The sequence below is a fragment of the Pleurodeles waltl genome, chromosome 11 (genome assembly GCF_031143425.1).
Source record: "Pleurodeles waltl isolate 20211129_DDA chromosome 11, aPleWal1.hap1.20221129, whole genome shotgun sequence".
NCBI classification, from domain to species: Eukaryota; Metazoa; Chordata; class Amphibia; order Caudata; family Salamandridae; genus Pleurodeles; species Pleurodeles waltl.
In genome coordinates, this window is record NC_090450.1 from 271665765 (window position 1) to 271678658 (window position 12894).

At 44.4% G+C, this 12894-nt stretch overlaps 1 protein-coding gene across 5 annotated transcripts in view; it reads right to left on the minus strand.

Annotated features, from left to right (window-relative positions):
• STAG1 (STAG1 cohesin complex component) overlaps positions 1-12894 on the minus strand; it is a 995019-nt gene that overhangs the window by 317054 nt on the left and 665071 nt on the right. For all 5 annotated transcript variants that reach the window (XM_069213542.1, XM_069213540.1, XM_069213544.1 and 2 more), the window contains one exon: positions 6878-6970. In XM_069213542.1, the coding sequence (XP_069069643.1) occupies positions 6878-6970 (93 nt within the window). The remainder of the gene's footprint in view (positions 1-6877; positions 6971-12894) is intronic.

Below are 12894 nucleotides of genomic sequence, written 5' to 3' on the forward strand. Positions count from 1 at the left end.
AATCCCCTTTCACACCAGAAAAGGGTGGTAGTAGCACCCACAACCTACTGCTGATGCAGGAAACTTCTCAAAGGCCCCTTTGGCCATAAGAGCCAACACTTCCCATCGTAAGAGCAAAAGGTCGTGTGTCTATAGCTGATCGGGGACAGTGGCAAAAGTGGCAGGGGTCTGTTGGAAAGGTAGGGCATAAGCCCTCTGGACAATATGAAGTGCCCGTTTGTCTGAGGTTATCTCCTGAAATCAGGACAAGTGGTGCGGAATCCTGCCAACATCCAGGTGCTCATGATGGTGTGAGGGCTTATTAACGAGGCTTTTTGAGGCTGTGACTGTTCAGGGGTAGGAGAGCAGATTGAGTAGATCTCTGGCACTGGTTCCCATAAGACGTGGGATCCTTTCCACAGCCACAAAATAATCAAGGTGCCTGCTGGTCCTGGTATTAGGGGGAAAAGGATGTCGCTGATTGCCACTACTGCCATCACGGAAGCAGTGGAAAACAGCTGTCCTGGGGCCATGGTGAGAGCACAAAATCTAGCAGTGGCCCTACAATCCGCTTTGTTGCCAGAAAGTTGAGTGCTGTCGGAAGGCATGCCAATAAGGGATGCCTGTTCATCCCTTGAAAAGCCAGTAGTCCTCAACCAGGCATGACGTTTAAGCACCACTAAGGAAGCAATGGCTCTTTCAAGAAGTCAGTCATATCCAATCTGCATCTGACTGTGAATTCGTTGCATCTCTCCTAACAGCAACAGCTTGGGAAAGTATGGTTTGAGCCGCCTCTAAAACCATGGACAACATTCACACAACTATCCCACTGGGAATAGCGGCCTGTGAAGCACGCTGTGTTAACTGACTGCAGTGGAATGCTGGTGGAAAAAAAGAAAAAGCCTCTTTCGAAAGCTATCTAGCCTCTTGGATTCCCTACCCGGTAGAGTAGTAGAGACTGAGCAAGAATTAATTTTGGAAATGTAGGCCTGGACCACCAGGGTCTCAGCGGTGGGATGCTGAGTGAGGAAGGCTGGGTCCCTGGGAACAGGGCAATGGTGGCAGGTGATGGCTCTATGTACATGAGCACCTGCGCAGGGTTTGGCCCAGGCTTCAAGCAGGACATCAGGAATGGCTTCATTGAAGGGGAGCAGCGTTTCTGGGAGGGACACCCTAGACTGAAGCATGTATGTCAAGATGTTGGTTTTGACCTGTATTGTGGGCAGCATCAGTTCCAGGACCTCAGCTTCCCACCAGACCACAATTGTAAAGAAAGTCCCTTCCTCCATAGCAATTGTGGAAGGAGGGAGGACGCCAGTGACCAGAGAGGTGTCCAGCTAGGTCCTTCGGCCACAGTCTCTCTCTCCTGGGGGGTTGGAATAACTAGGGATGCTGAGATCCCTTCCATTTGTGTTCCTCAGAGCGCCTTTCAGGAAACTGGGTTCCATCTCCAATTCAGGCTGTTTGGGCATGGTCATCACTGAAACAGACGTTATACGACGCAGGTCAAGCTCTGTATCAGAATTATGATGCCATTGGAACAGTCTCCAGAGGTTGCAAAGTTGTGGCCAGGGCTAATACGGATCCACTAACATATTTTGAGGGCTGACTGGCACAGAGGGTGAACCCGCAGAGGGAAACCCAGTCTGAGCCCCTTTGGAACCTATGGGGCCCTTAAGGCACTCCAGAAGTGTCCAAGTGCCTAAAACATTAGGCTTATGGCCTCATAAAATTATTGAAATATGGCAGGGGTCGCTCTCACTGGGAAATTCTGGAAATCGAGGAGTGAACCTACGATCAGGAGCAAGCTCCACAGGGGTGACCTGCGAGTGGGGCCTTGTTCCCACACCTCGTCCGATGAATAGGACCGGTTCAGGGAAGTCGACAAACACTTCAACTTCCTATGCAACTTACCGGAAGTCCATGATTGCAGTTATGACCTGAGTGAGTCAGAGTGACCTCCCTTGCAAACGGGACCTGGAGAGGTCTGGAGTTGTGTGATGAGCGGCCAGAATCTTCATGGCCCACTTGCATATGGCCTTTGGATTCATGATCCTACAATTCAGGCAAGCCTTGAGTTGTGGTCCCACTCTAGACACACCAGACATACCAAGTGGGGGTCTGTCTCAGACATTTCACCGTGACAAACACAGTTTAAAAACAGTTGGTTTCTTGGGAGCCATTCTCCAAAAAAGTGTGTAGAAAAAAAGACACACTGGTCGAAAGTCGACAAAAGGATAGAGGAGAAAAAAAAGGTCGGAAACGACTCAGGGGAGCTCAATATGTATCTGGGATGATGGTGCAGAAGAAAGATTCCAATACTGGAGAACTATAGATACAGGTAAGTAACTTATTTTCTTACTCCAGTATTGGAACTTAGATAGATTCACACGCTTGAATCAGATTAAAAAGCAGTATTAAGAGCACTTTGCATTAAACGTACATCCAAAACACCTCAGAGATTGTCGAGCTGCTCTTAACAGCATGAAAACATTATTCTCCGTATATATAATATCCTAAATTTTCACAGACATTTATATATTATGGTCTAAGGAATATATGCAAATACAACAAAGCAAACAAAGCCATGCAATGTGCGAAGAAGAAAAAAAGGATGGAGGGAGGCAATGTGAGCTCACCGTTACTGAAACAGATGTCGCAGGACCGCCTGACCAACTGCTGCATCTCCCTTAGGAATGGCATCCAGACAATGTCTCGTAACCGCGAGAGTCATCTTCCAGGTGGCTGCTCCACAAATGTCCTGCAGGGGTACACCTGCAAACAGAGCCATGGACGCTGAGACAGTTCTCGTAGAACGCGCCCTTATTGAGGATTGTAAAGGCAATCCAGTTGCTTGGTGGCAAAAGATTATAGCCGCTACTATCCATCTGGCGATACTACTCTTAGAAATGGCCTGCCCTTTCCTAGGGGCACTATATGCCACAAACAGTTGAGTAGACCTTCTAAAACTCTTGGTTCTTTCCAGTTAAAACTTTAGGCTCCTTCTGATGTCCAACGAATGATGAGCTCTCTCCGCCAGGGACGTTGGGTTCAGAAAGAAAGATTATAGAACCACCGGTTGGTTAATATGAAAGTCTGATGGCACCTTTGGTACAAACTTGGGGTTCGTACGAAGTATGACTATCTTGTTTAAATTGGAGGAAAGGTTCCTGAATAGTCAACGCCTGGAAGAAGTAATCATACTCATCATCTGAACCTTCTTCTAGAAGATGAGTTGGGATCAACAGAGTAATCTTACTTGGGGATGTAGCCCCCGGAGTAATATTTCCCCTTCCACAGAATGCATTTTCTTCTTTGTCAATGAAGTTGTCTCCAACAATCCAAGTGCTCCTGTCGACAGTGTAGACCAAGGAATCCTCACCGTCGACGGCGTCGTTGACTGAGTCGTCGTCGGAACCGTCGATGACGATGTTCTGATCTTCAGCGTCGACGGTCTCGATTTTGTTACCGTCGTCGTGGACGTCTACGAGGAAGAAGCCACCATCGCCAGACAGGTTACAGTCGTCACCGCCGATGTAGTTGCCGTGTACACCCTCATCGACGGTGGAATCGCCGTTGACTGTCTATCTTCAGAGGCTGAAGTAGGCTTTCTAATTGTCAACATCTTTGTAGGGACTGTAGAAGGCTCTGAGGAGGATTTTGGGACCTCCTTCGATGTTGAAGGCCGATGGCTGGATTTAGATGAAGATCTTTTTTTCCTGAGGTGAAGATGCGAGACTGCAGCCTTCATCCGACCCCTGTGAGGTCTTTTAAAAAGTCTTTGAGGTTTGTTTTGAACCCTTCTCAGATTGAGGTGATCCATGCCTCTTTTGTGACTTCCTAGAAGACCATGGAGACTGAGTCTGAGACAGGGTTTTTTCTTGTTTTAAGCTTTTGGAGCCATATCAACAGCCTCCCTTCTCTATCTTTCAAAGTCTTTAATGAAAAGGTACGACACCTTACAATCAGCTGCAGAGTGTTCAGGGTAGAGGCAATATATACACCCTGTATGAGGGTCTTCTGAATGGAGCCTTTTCTTCCCACAAGTGCTGCAGGTTCTAAAGAGACTTTTCCTCTCCCTGTCTGACATCCTGCTAGTATAACAGGCTGCAGAAGGTATGAGTGTAAATCAGAGACACCCAATGAGCAAAAGGAATTCAGATATATTGAGAAAATCTTCTCTCACAAGAACAAACTGAGCAGAGCTCAGAGGAGACTCCCTAGCACGACGTGCGGTAGAAAATCTGAGGTGCTGGAGGTTCTCTCAGGAGGGTTCTAAAGGGTGGTACTCTGATTGGCTGAGGTTCAAGTTTGGTCCTTTTTACATAAAGACTTAGATGGATTGCTAAAATGAAGAGAATTTGTTATAGATGTTACGTCTTTGGGACATTGTCTTTTTTTAAGGTACCGGGGACTCCCATCTCGACCACTGGGAATGATTCAAGCATGTGAATCTATGAAAGTTCCAATACTGGAGAAAATGAAGGAACTGAAGTCAGCGCAGTGGTGTGGTTCCTATTTAGGCACTATGTACATTACTTTCGGCACAAACACTGTCACATGGAACTGAACAAGGCCCCCTATTGGCACTCAAGAGGACTGCTCAGAAACTTCTGGATCCAGTCTGCTGTCAAGGAATAATCTAAGGTAAGTAATCTGCAGCTAGAAGTCTATCAGATAAACTCTATAAAAAGGAGCTATGGCATGACATTTGATAGCAACTAAGAATTGTGGAGTCTTATGCAAGAATCAAGGAGGAACAATCAATCCTGGTGAGGCTGTAGATGAGTAGATGCCACCTTGGCAGAGGTTGGATTCAGAAAAAGGTCCATGAAAGGTTTGATGAGACCAGGACCAGAAGCAGTTATGGTTTTGAGAAAGATAGTTGGTGCACTGTCTCGGAAAGTACAGATGTCGAGGATGTAGTTGTTGGAATATTGATATTTAACCTACTAGCACCTTTTATAAGTGCCTCTTGGAGTGTACTGATGTCGTCCACAGGTGAGATCCTTGTTGAAGGGGAGTCAGAGTAGGTGAGAAACTATCACAGGATGTGGTCATCTGGTAAGACCTTGAAGACCTTGATCGGAATGCAGAATCAGTCTACGTCTAGGACTCGACTGCCTCCGAGACCTGGAACAGCACTGATGACTGGGACCTTTTCTTTGACCTAGACCATTGGGGAGGTCTAGTATGTCAAGAACCAGATCTGAAATTCCTTGACAGAGGTGTCACTGAGGCCAACTAAGCATGCCTGTAGGACATTTCACAGTAATTACTGGTGGTAAAAGAGGAGCAGACTTCCAAGGTGGCTGAGGAGCTGCCATTGAAGGTGGTAGTGAAAGCTAATCCGGTATGATGACTGTAGAAGTAGCCTGGAACGTGAGTAAGCTGTGGAGTAGTACGTCTGATTTGATGGAAGGCCTGCGCATTTTATTCTCAAAAGCCATTTACCGGTCTTCCTTTCTGCAGCATAGGAGTGTCTTGACATCAAACCATGTTAAGACATAGATGGTCTCCTCTTTAACCGCAAGCATGTAGGTGAGGTAACGCTTAATGTTTATGTCTTTGACGTTGAAAGCAGACAGCGTTTGACTTCTTTTTTTGGATCTCCCCCTACAGGAGTCCTCAGAGTGAGATTGGTGACTGGTAGATGAAGCAGCCTCGCTTTGCTACTCAGATGTTTTGTCAGCCAAAGCTTCCTGTCTTTTTCGCCTTTCTTCTTGGGCATGAAGGCAAATCTTACACTCTCCCAGCTTGCACCTAACGAATGAACTGAAGTCTCCAATAAAATCTGGCAAACATTAGGATACAGGTCCAAAGTGGGTCTGTTTTGGCTATTTTCCCTCAACAACCTGGGCAGTGCACCAAAAGACAGTATTTTGCGCAAAAATAAAAATATTTCATGACCGGAAATAACAGAACAATCAGTCCTATAGGACATTGAGTAAACCACTTTAGAGAAGGTTCGGAAGTTATTTTAAGAGGGAAAAATGCCTTAAAAAGTTAATCTCAGAGCTCCAAAATCCTCACCGCAGGAACAGGAAAACAAAACTGACTCAACTGACACCTACAGAGCATGATAGGACACTGGAGGTCAGGGTGCCCTTGTAGGCACAGTGTTTCATTCTCTTTCTAACACTGCACAACCTAAACAGTTACACTGCCTTAGTCCTCACAATCCTTTGTTTAAAAGATTTTTTTTTTTTTAAATGTCACTTTTTTCTCATCTTAGTAAAGCTTTTTTAAGGCTTTGTGTAATCTATTCCATCCTTTTAACTAAATGAATGAAACTGAAAATGCAGCCAGTTTTTAGGCTGTTAAACTGTACTTTGTGTCACATGGCTTTTCTAAAGTAAGGTAAAGATACTACACAAAATGTGACTTTGGAAAAAGTGCTCAGGGATAGCCGCATGTGGGCAGGGCTGTTCCAGCGCTTCTGATGCTTTGGATTATAAATGGAGATCCCCTTCCATAGAATCCTCGTTTCAAATAATCCATCAGAAAATAGTCTAGCTTCTTATGTTTCAACTAAGCAACATTTTAATTGCACACTTTTCAAACGATTAAATGCATGTTTGCCAGGCGATTTTGTATTGTTTGTGATATCATGATTTCCATTGCATCAGAAATCAACTTCCACACCGAGCCCTGTCTTGTCTCCTAAAACAAAGCTGCCACAAAATATTCAATGAACCCTAGCCTATCTTTTGCAGCAAGGACTCTGTAAAAGGAAGTATAACAACAATGCTAGAGCGATTATTAACCAGTTTGCCAAACCTACGCTGGAGAAAATTACTAACAAAGAAAATTAAATATAAATAGTAATTTCAGACTGTGATAAAATAACGCACTTTACAGACAGTAAACTCATGGGCAATCAATATGATAGTTGTACCTGTTCCTTTACTGGAGTATTGACATTGGAAAGACACTGTTGGCAGACGGCCAAGAACGATTTTACTGTTTTTCTCAACATTAATAAATCTTCCTGCAGTAAAAACAGTTAGAATGATGGGTGTTAGAACACAGTACGAGTTATCTTAAGGGAAATATATACAGTAAAAATATAGTACAACAAAGGAGCTTGGAAAAGACTATCCTGCAAATACATAATGCCAGCTCATTACGGAGTAAAGTCTGTTATAATACACATATTTTCCAATTTGTTTACTGAAAATAATTGGAGAAGAAGCTATTTGAGAAATGACATTCAACATAAATCAAATGCAGGTACTTGTTTACTTTCCAATACGATACAGCATGCCAATTTTGAAAAAAAGAAAGACTCCATTGGAACATCTAAAAACGGTGAGCACTAAAAATATACGCAGTTCTGAGAGATTTACTTGTCTGAGATATCAAAAACTGGAACTTCCGTGATGGATTCCGTTCAAGGGACCAGAGCGCGAACTGGGCCCACTGTTCCCCAAGTGTGGTGATTGAGGCCATTTGTCACTGGTATCCTCGGATCTATCCTACTATGGCCTTGCCATCTAAGCCAAGTCCCACCCTTTAGCGATTTGACTATCTAGGTAGGTAGTGAGGGCACAGTCAGGCTTCTGTGGGGGGTGGGGGAGGAATTGGTGGAGGGGGTGAAAGAACTCCGAACTCAACATGCAAACAACATGCAAAAACATTCTGCTCAGTGCTTTTAGTTATGAAAAGAAAGTGCTGTTAATCTCACAGCATAACTAAATACTATAAAACCCAATAAATACATCATATGGGGTAAGTATGCAACTCAGTTCAATGTCTTTAGAGGCTACTGTACGAAACATTCTAAAGCAGGGACAGCAAATTACACCATGTTCTAGTTTTTCTCGCTTTCCCAAGGTGAAATTAAGCTTCGCCCTCACCTGCTGGTGAAGGGTGGTGATCTTAGCTGTGCGTTGGGTGCCGGAGGTGTTCCGCCCTCTTGGGCAGAGTACTCCTTTGCAGAACACCGCAGCTGCTGCTGCGAGCAGGATGATCTTTATAGCACCAGCTCCGCGGGCAGGCTCACGTGACAGTTCCAGTCATTGACAATGTGGTTTACTGCAGGTTGAAGCTCCAGCTTAAGAGAGATGGGTCTCCAGGCTAAGTCTACTTTGTGGTATCTCAGGGAATTTGCAACACTCAGGCCACTTAATGGTACTCGCCTCAACTGTGAAGCGATTTCCTTCAAATCAATGGCAGCAGTTCGTGCTACTCAGCTCTTGGTAGGCCGCCGGGTGACAAAGAATGAAAGGCTCTGGTTCAGTCTTATTCGCAGCTCCTCAAGAATTGCACAGAAAGACTGGGGTATCCCTTTGCAGCACAGGTCTCTACTGGATCACTCTCCTGGGAATCAACCTCTTCCTCTTTGTGCTCCTCAAAATAGAAGCATGTACGGTCTTCCTAGACACACTTACTGAAGGGCCAGGCATACTACTTTCCCTTTGACAGCATACAAGTAGGTTGCTTGGCTTTAGGCAGTCCTTTAGCTTCACTGACAAAGTGTTGGGCCTCAGGTGATGTCCCTTCACCTTAGGAAGGTGACACATGCAATCCCTGATTATACCACAGCTCTTCAAGTACTCTGCGGAAAGGTTTTGTGATGGTTCCCTTTCAAATGTAATTTCCATATTGCTCTCAAGATACAGTCTTCGCACAAAGTGATGGCTCTCTCGGCATGGTAAACTAGGTCTGGCTCCACACATCTGCTCCCACAATAGGGGCACAATAAAGTGTGAGAGCTCGGTTTATGGCTTCTATCAGCATTGCAGAAGTATTAATAAGAGACCAACAAAATGGCAGGCCCTGCCTAGAAACTCTCTCACATGGAACAGAAGCTGATGTCCTACACCTCCATCCTACCATCAACCAAGTGCCAATACTCAGGAATGGCTTATCAGCAGCAGATTGCTGACGAAGTCTTTGTTGAATTTCCAAAGGAAGCCCTGTCCCCATCCTCCTCACTTTTGTGTCTTAGTTCGACAGTCAAGCTACATAAATACAGGCACTACACTTCTATTGTCCGGGGAAGCTACCCACAACCTCCAACTTCTACCACGTTACATGCACGGGCATCCAAAATGGATCCTACTGGCCTCAGTAATCAGATGGACATGCAAAGTACTGTAATCTATGTGTCTTATGCTTACTGTACATATACAAACGCACTCAACATGCACACAGGATGTCAGTGTTTGGCTCTGACTTTTGCATAATAGGTGAACTTTACATGAGGGGTTTGTTCGATCACACTCAACAGAAAAGTTACACTTTGAATCTCATCATCTCAGTATTTATTAATTCTGGGCTTCCACATGGCTTCATCTTAAGTGTTACCACAAGAGCCGGAACCACCTTCAGCTTCACTTTTTTTAATGACGTGGTCTACTCAGTGGATGTTATCAGAGCCTGGACTACCCGGTACCAAGACAGTCTGATATGCCTCTACTTATGAAGGAAGTATCTCATTCAACCTGTTGGTAAGATTTTTAGTGAAGTCCATGAAGTCAGTTTTCAAGAGGTCTATGGTACTGTATGATTTACACTCCTTTCTTGTATATTAAGGAGTGATTGCAGCACCACACATTGACTGGGGCTAGTCTTCCATTTTTATTGACAGAATTACATAGTCCCCAATCGCCAAAGCAGCAGGTCTGCATTATCCCTATAAAAGATTAAGTGGATGCCATCAGAACCTGGGGCCTTTTTAGGTTTATTGCTTTTATTTATTGTCTCTCAATTAGTTTTCCCAGTTCCTCTGGAGTGATTTTACAGCCTCCACATCATACAGATTTTGGGAGAAGTGAGCAAATGCTGCTCTCTTCGGTTCATCTGTGGCTACAGTACCCTATGCTGTTTAAATTTGTACTATATGAAAATGAGTTACTTACCTGTAACTGTGGTTCTCCAGTATTGGTATCTTTCATAGATTCACATGCTTGAATCATTCCCCGTCGTCGAAGTGGGAGTCCCACGGTACATAGAAAGCAATAAATAGATATTTTTTTTTTCTTATTTTTTTTTTCTTTTCATTGAGGTCAATAGGGAAAAACACATTCAATTGTAGAACTATCAGCCTCTTTAGAAAGAGCCCAAAATTTAGCCAATCAGGCGTGACCACCCCTTTAGAACCCTCAGCACAGAGGCTCAGTCTCTCAGATTTCTCCGCACTAGAGATTACAGGAAAAAAACAAAGGAGGTGAGCCTCTCTGGGGAGGAGGGTGGGTCGCATGTGAATCTATGAAAGATACCAATACTGGAGAACCACAGTTACAGGTAAGTAACTCATTTTCTTCTCCAGTATTGGGGTATCTTTCATAGATTCACATGCTTGAATCAGAATAGCCAGCAGTAAGAAAAAAGTTTGATTCCTGTAACATCAATAGTATGCCTATGTATAATGTATGCTATCTGAATCTATATAGGCAATTAACATTTGCAAACTAACCGCTAACCATATTAGCTATATAAACTATCATATATATATATACACATATATATATATATATATATACATATACATAAAAATATATATCTTATACATACAAAAACACATATATATAAATATATACATAAAAATACATATACCTATACCCACACACATGAAACTATATACTTAAAATTATCCTTCAAACAATACACAGAGGACGGAGGGTAAGAGGTTATTGGCTCACCTTATGCAAATAAATTACATAATACCGCTTGTCCTACCGCAGCATCCACCCTGTCAGTAGCCTCCAGGCAGTAATGCTGGGTGAAAGTGTGAGCATGTGTCCATGTTGCCGCCCTGCAGATCTGGTTCAGAGGGACTCCAGCGAACAGAGCTGTTGAAGTGGATACCGCTCTAGTGGAATGCGCTCTGACACTGGATGATAATGGCTTCCCTGCCAACTGGTGGCACAACTGTATGGCGGAAGAGATCCAGCGCGCTATACTCTGTTTAGTAACGGCTTTACCCTTATTGATCTTTCCATAGCTGATAAATAATTGTTCAGATTTACGGAAGCCGCTTGTCCTTTGTATATAAAACTTTAAACAGCGTTTAATGTCTAAAGAGTGTAGAGCTCGTTCCGCTGCCGTTTGTGGATTTGGAAAAAATGTTCTGAGAACCACCGGTTCATTTAGGTGAAAAGATGATGGAACCTTAGGTATAAACTTTGGATTAGTTTTCAAAATGACCACCTCTGGCTTGAATTGGAGGAAAGGTGGAGAAATTGTGAAGGCTTGGATATCGCTGACTCTCTTCGCCGACGTCAAGGCCAGAAGAAGGGCTGTTTTAAAAGAGATGAACTTGAGATCCACCCTATGAATGGGTTCAAACGGATGTTTTATTAATTGGGAGAGCACAATGTTCAAATGCCATTGCGGCGCAGGACGATGAATTGGTGGAAACTTCCTAAATAAACCTTTAAGAAATTGTTTTATTATTCTGGACGACCATAGTGAAGGTGACTGAGACGTCCGTCGGAAACGGGATATGGCAGCCAGGTGCACCCTAATAGATTAATGTGAAAGACCGGATTTAACCAAATGCAATAAATATGGCAAAATCTGTTCAGGAGATGACCTTAGAGGATGAACGTTGGAAGTTGAGCACCATAAGCAAAACCTCTTCCACTTGAACTTGTATGTTCGGTTTGTAGACTGAGCTCTGGCACAGGCAAGCACCTCCCTGCAATCCGCAGGGATATCTCATCCATCGAATTCATAGAATTCAGGAGCCAGGCTGATAAACGAAGAGATGTCGGGTTGGGATGACGAACCTGACCCTGGCTCATTGTTAACAAATCCGGTATTGCCTTCAGCCGAATGTGAGGTTGTTCCGAGAGTAATAGAAGTTCTGTGAACCAGAACTGGCGTGGCCATCTGGGAGCGATTAGTAGAATCCTGCATTGTTCCCTCTTCATCTTTTGCAGAAGTCTCGGGATGAGTGGAAGCGGGGGAAAAGCGTATGCATAAATCCCTGACCATCTGATCAAAAACGCATTCCCCTTTGATCCCTTCTGCGGTCGCCAGCTTGCGAAGTGTTGGCATTTCTTGTTGTCTCTGGTGGCGAACAGATCTAGACTGGGTTTGCCCCAACGACGAAAGAGACGGTCGAGAACTGACTGAGTTCCCACTCGTGGCAGCTGGTTCGAGTCCTGCTTAGGGCATCTGCCCAGGTGTTGGTGATCCCTGGGAGATGTTCATCCTCTGATGGAGATTCGATGCTGAATTACCCAATGCCACAGTTTCTGCGCCTCCAGAGATAATGCCCGAGATCTTGTGCCTCCTTGTTTGTTGATGTAATGCATGACCGTGTTATTGTCTGTTCTTATCAAAACTGAAGAATCTCTGATGTTCGTGAGGAAGGATTTGAGTGCCAAGGCAACCGCTCTTAATTCCAATACATTTATGTGGAGAGTTGATTCTTGAGTGGACCATTTTCCCCTCACGGAAAGATCCTGCAAATGAGCACCCCATCCCTCTAGGGATGCATCTGTTGTTACTACGTGCATGGTCCTGTCCTTCAGAAATGACAGACCGTCTGAGACGAGGGGAGTTTCCTTCCACCACCTGAAAGCCTGCTTTGCTGAAGGGGTTATTCGAATTACATCGTCGAAAGAGCCTTCTATCGGTTTCCATTGATTGTCTAATTGTTGTTGAAGAGTCCTCATGTGCAGACGACCGTTCTTTATCAATGGAATGCAAGACGATAGCACCCCCAGAAAAGACTTGTAAGTCCGCACTGAAGCGGACTTTCTTTTGCTGAGACGTGCTGCTAAGTCTCGAAGTTTCTTTCGTCTGTCCTGCGAAGTAAATGCTTTCGCTTGCAGTGTCCAAGATGGCTCCTAGAAACGTGATGTTCTGGGTGGGATCTAGGTGAGACTTGGGGTAATTGACTGTCAAGCCCAAAAGCTCCGAAAAGGGATAGACATATCTCCGTGTGTCTGGCAGCCT